Source organism: Arachis ipaensis, chromosome B01, assembly GCF_000816755.2.
Source record: "Arachis ipaensis cultivar K30076 chromosome B01, Araip1.1, whole genome shotgun sequence".
Lineage (NCBI taxonomy): Eukaryota > Viridiplantae > Streptophyta > Magnoliopsida > Fabales > Fabaceae > Arachis > Arachis ipaensis.
Window position 1 is genome coordinate 10,397,358 of NC_029785.2, and position 5,311 is coordinate 10,402,668.

At 36.7% G+C, this 5,311-nt stretch overlaps 1 protein-coding gene across 1 annotated transcript in view; it reads right to left on the reverse strand.

Annotated features, from left to right (window-relative positions):
- LOC107624779 (zinc finger CCCH domain-containing protein 18) overlaps nucleotides 286-5,311 on the reverse strand; it is a gene marked incomplete in the record, with an annotated part of 5,839 nt that continues 813 nt past the window's right edge. Inside the window, 3 exon segments of the mRNA XM_021117299.1 lie at nucleotides 286-1,585; nucleotides 2,377-2,437; nucleotides 3,431-3,736. Of these exon segments, the coding sequence (XP_020972958.1) occupies nucleotides 600-1,585; nucleotides 2,377-2,437; nucleotides 3,431-3,736 (1,353 nt within the window).

Here is a 5,311-nt window from a genome sequence, read left to right on the forward strand (position 1 = left end):
GTTGATATTTAATCAGAAAGCTAGCTAAATTATCACTGGTGACTAAACAACATTAATTTGACCCCACTCCACTAATATGTTTATGCTGAAAGGGGGAAAAAAAATCTGAATGATGTTAGGATCCAATCCAAAACATATACTTCTAAAGAATAATCAGCTCTCGCATCCAGGTATCTTTGGTTCCAAAGATTAGATAAACTTGAATAGTAAAACAAAACTTGCAAAATCATAACTTATAAAATCATGAACTCGACTAGGAACCTAACTTTGTAAACACTAAACGACTTTACAAGTTAAAATGAGAGTTTAATAAACTTGTCCCCAGTGCGTTTTAACCAATCCTCCCATCGTCTTAAACGTGGCAATTGAGAACTAACAAAAAGAGCAGCACAATCTACCGCATCAGTAAAAAGTGCATGCATCGTTCAATAGAAGGATCACATAACATGTACATACAACATCTATATCAATTCACCAATATCTTAATTTAGTGAAATATCCTTGCCTTTGTTTTCTTCTTGAAGTGATAGCTTTATAATGAATTGAAGGCTTTATATTATATCATGCAGCTACTTAAACTACTGAACCATAAGTCCTAACTAAAACTTAAGCCATCTCTTCTCTTTTTCTTTGCTAACAACTGCATTCGATGCAGAGGCATGCGTGGCTTCAGCTTCGGCTAATGCCTTGCGTGTCTCTGCTAATTTTCTCATAGCAGCCTCATAAACAGCCTTCTCTTTTCTGTTGATATTCACTATTGCTTCCAGCTTCTCAACCCTCAACTTCAAATCCTTCACCTCATCCTCATACGCAATCAACGTTCGCCTATCCACCTTTTTACCTTCTGCGGAATCTTTGCTCTGCTTTTTCCCTGATCCACCATTTAAAGCTTGGCCGTGCACTGCCAGTTGATTATTTATTAGTGTAAAGACGTCTACATTCGATTCGTCGTCTTCTTTTGCTGCTCGAATTGCTTCCATTAATTTCTTATCGCGCTTTCTTTTACCACCACGGCTCCGTTTCTTGCTTTGTTTCTCTGTATCCTCTTCTCCTTTTTGAGACTCAAGTGCATGATCTAACGATTGCTTTGCCGGTAGGACTTTCACTGTTATGGGATCTAGCATCCCCTGACCAGTTATGCCTAAACCCATTCCTTCTCGGTAACCCATATTAGCCATCATTTTCGATGCTACGCCTCTAGTGTGGTTCTCCCACTTGGCAAATATAGCAGTTTCGGTCTGAACACCCCTTTGTAGGTTGGTGCTCTCAAGAAATCCTAAACCTTGTGATTCCTCTTCCTCATAGTCACTAGAGTCGGAGTTTTCTAAGCTGGAATCACTCTCTGTGTCACTCACTTCCGCATACTCAGACAATACCATTTCTTCAGCCCCAAGCTTTGCTGAACTTCCATCATCTCGGAAAACAACTTGTCCAGCTCCGACATCCTCGTCCCAAGACTCGAGCTCAGCTCGCTTCCAAATGCCCGCATGAGCATTTGAGACTGCCCATATACTCGACCCCACCAAGGATGGCTTCCATATTGTTGGGACATATTTCTTCAGTGAGGACAATTGAACATCAACTCCTGCAAACACAGATAGCGTGGGCTGTGATATGCTGAACAGATATATGAGCACTATGACCCCAAATACAAAAGAAAATGATAAAAAAAAAAAAAAGGGAAAAACAGAAAACATATTATATAAAAATAGCCTCACAGCCTCATCCTGGAAGAAGGCAGACGAACAATAAAAAGTTGGGTTTAGAAGGAAGGTGTGGAGGGTCTAGCCTAGGGATTATAAGGTTTCAAGCCCTTCATTTCCTGAACTACAAAAATTAAGAGATAACTGAATAAGATTAACAGCACTAAGCCAATGATTTCTTTTCCCTGCTTTTTTGGCAGCTTCCTTATTATTTTCTTGTGTATGCTAATTCTTAAAGCATCCAGTAAAAAACTCCATATATGGAATTCATTCAACAAATGAAGCTCGAAAGAACTCTTAAGATGCCATAAACATCAAATCATAAAGGAATTGCCAAGCACCAGCCCAGAATAAATCTAATGAAATTTATTCATAGAATAACTAAACATATTTCAAGATGTTATCCAAATAGTATATCTTAATGGAAATACATAATGAATAAACAGTTAAAAGCTAAAAAAGATTTTCCCTTTATACGCTGATTGCTGAAGTTCCAGTGATTAATGTTGGATCACCATGCTATTCACATAGTAGTGAAGAATATCTTTGATGAAATGCCCATCAGATATCCAAACTCACAGAAAATATAATGGGAGTTAATTGCAAAGATAGAGACCCTTTTGATTTCAACTCTATCCAATTTTCTTCAATGTGCTTAATAATGGCAGCTTACCATGTGACAGGCGACAGTTAGTACCAAATCGACATCGTTGTTGTAAAAAGAACTTGCAGATCTGCACTTGGGTGTTCTAGTATTAGTAAATGACATGGAAAGCAACCTTGACTTTATTGAATACTCTGAACCCAAATTTTGAGGACAATGCAAGAAAAAATTCAAATAAGTAACAATTGCACATTACTTCACATATAAGCATACATTATGCATTATTAGAGAAGTCCTTTTACACAAGGCATTAATTGCCATTGAGTAAGAGATGTCAAATGGACCAGCTGACCCATTTATTGCTGCAAGTTAAATGTGTGAGCCAACCCTGTGGTAGGCATTAACTAGCCAAGGAAACAATCTAACCTACAAACCACCTATTTCATTGGCTGTTGGTTTCGAAAGACACTGTAGTTGTTTATGGACCATGAAAGCTCCAAGCCTAGAAACAGCTCCCCACTTGTGGGATAAGACTGTATACATGTACCTGCTCAGATCTCTTGCACTATGCTGCCCTTGTTCAATATACAATGGTGATATATATAATATCATTAATATTAATTATTAATATCTAATAATATGTCAAAATATCACTTTCAATACATGTTGTTTGGTCAATTAAATGATATCATCAGAAATCTTTTATCTCAGAGTTCCATACACATAAAACTTTGATAGCTGGAAACAACACAAGACACGAACTGGAAATTGAGTCACAAGATGTGCAAATGATTTTACTCAAAATCTCAAACCCTCAAAGTTTGATACTACTACTATCATATATATATAAACTATAGAATTTGAAGTCCGTCCAATGTTCGCTCAAAAAGCCCTAAACCTTCACTCTGTACCCACCCCCTCCCAAGCCTGAGTTGCCTAATTACCTAATTTATTGATGAAATTTGATCCAAATTTTCGCATGTCAATTCTGTAAGAACTTGCATAATTTATGAGCACTGTTGTTATCAGAAATCCTTTGTTTTCATATATTAGTTGTGGTAACCAAAATAATATATGTTGTCACCAAAATAATTGAAATAGGTAACCAATCTTGAGGACGTACCAGCATGTTCTCAGATGTAGGAGTAAGGAATGAAAGTTTCGCTGCTGACTTATCCAACTGTACCACTTGACCATTGTACCATCTCCCATCTTTGTGACGGAATCTGCATTTAGATCCAACAGAATAACAACTTTCCTCCAGTGGCTCTGGTTCATCTGTGGGGTCAAGAGCCTCTACTTTCTCTTCTTCAGCAAAAAGATTAGTGCTGTGCAACACCAAATCTGCTTCCTGTAATAATCTTGCCCGTTTTAGGTGAAGAAGTCCTTCCTCTGCATCCTTAATTGCCTGAACAAGCTCCCCATGAACCTGAGAGCATAAGTAAATAAATAAGATAATTAGCCTCAAGAAACTTTAGAGCTCAGATTGGTTATCATAATTCTCTGGACACTATCTCAGAACAATGATCCACTGCCAACAATCGATATTTCATTATTATTTTTATCATAATATTTTTTCAATTTGCTAATGAAGCTCAACATATTCAAAGTAAATTATGAAATTTAAATGACTTGCCCACATACATGATCTATGGTTGGATTTAATGGAATAACTTGAGCATTTTACCCAACTCCACCTAGGTTGAAAAATTTTGGTTATTATTTTCGTCAATTGGTTAAACCAAGAGGTTTTACACTTAACATGCTCAAAACACTAATCATCTTGCTGCTAAGAGTCCAAAAGACCAATAGCTAATTATTGTCTTTTAGCATCACAAACAGGAGCTCATCCTTTTTGCATTGTCCTATGGCAAGATCTCTGTGAATTTCACTTTCTGTATCTTTGAGAAATTGTGGGTTATATTATCTCCTCATAAGTTCAGAGGTTTTGGCTCACATAAAACAGTGAAGTACTATGGCAATCTGCAATCTTTTCAGTGCTCAATGCATATCTTAGAGTGGAATTTCAGAATTTTACTTTACTCCTTTTCAAATATTGATTTGATTTGGGACAGGATTATTTTTTTTTTAGCTCCACTTTGGTGCACAGAACATGAGATGTTTAACAGGGTTTCTTTAGCTGACATTGAAAGGGATCTATATAAAATAATTACAACTACTTAGATGATTGAGGCCTTCATGTTTTGGATGCATATTTAGATTCACTTTCGGAACTCCAAAACCTTTGTTTAGAGCTTTCAAAAGGGAAATCCAAACATGCTAGTACTCATCAACAAGGCACTAAAATATGCCTACCCAATACCAGAAATGCATCCACATCATTGAAAGGTCTGGAGAGTGCCTCATCCAATAACAAGGCCGGCCCTTTATCAGTTCTAACGACTTACAACTACACTATTCAAATTGTTAAGTCTAAACACTACGAACAAATGAACAATTAGAAGACATTATGCAACAAAGCATTCAATTCAGCAGCACTGACAACCATGGAACACTCAACTACAAATACTTGTTTAGTCGTTTATATTGCCAAAGAACAGCCAATAACTAGGTGAACTCCCCATTCTAAACCATTACAAGTTTGAAAGCACAACTTCTGTCTACAGAAGCAAAAAAGGAAACTAGTCCCCGATAATCACAGAGAAAAATGAAATGGAATGCATTCCGAAGCTCTCTGTAGTCTAACTTCAATCCAATCAAATCAGCACGATTCTCCAGAAAACACGAATCTTCGGGACACCAAGAGATTCAAAACTAACACATTAAATATACATTATAACAAGGAATTGAAATGGTACACTTGCCAATCTTCAGTATTTCTGTTTCTTAGAACAGAGACCATTATTAAACCTCGAACATCTAGAAACTAATTAAAGCAAAAAAGGATCCGAAATTTTAGGTCACATTTCATTCCCAAATCGTGAAAGAATATTAAGAATCCAACAAGAAAAGATGCGGAAAGTTGAAGGTGATTACCGCGAGA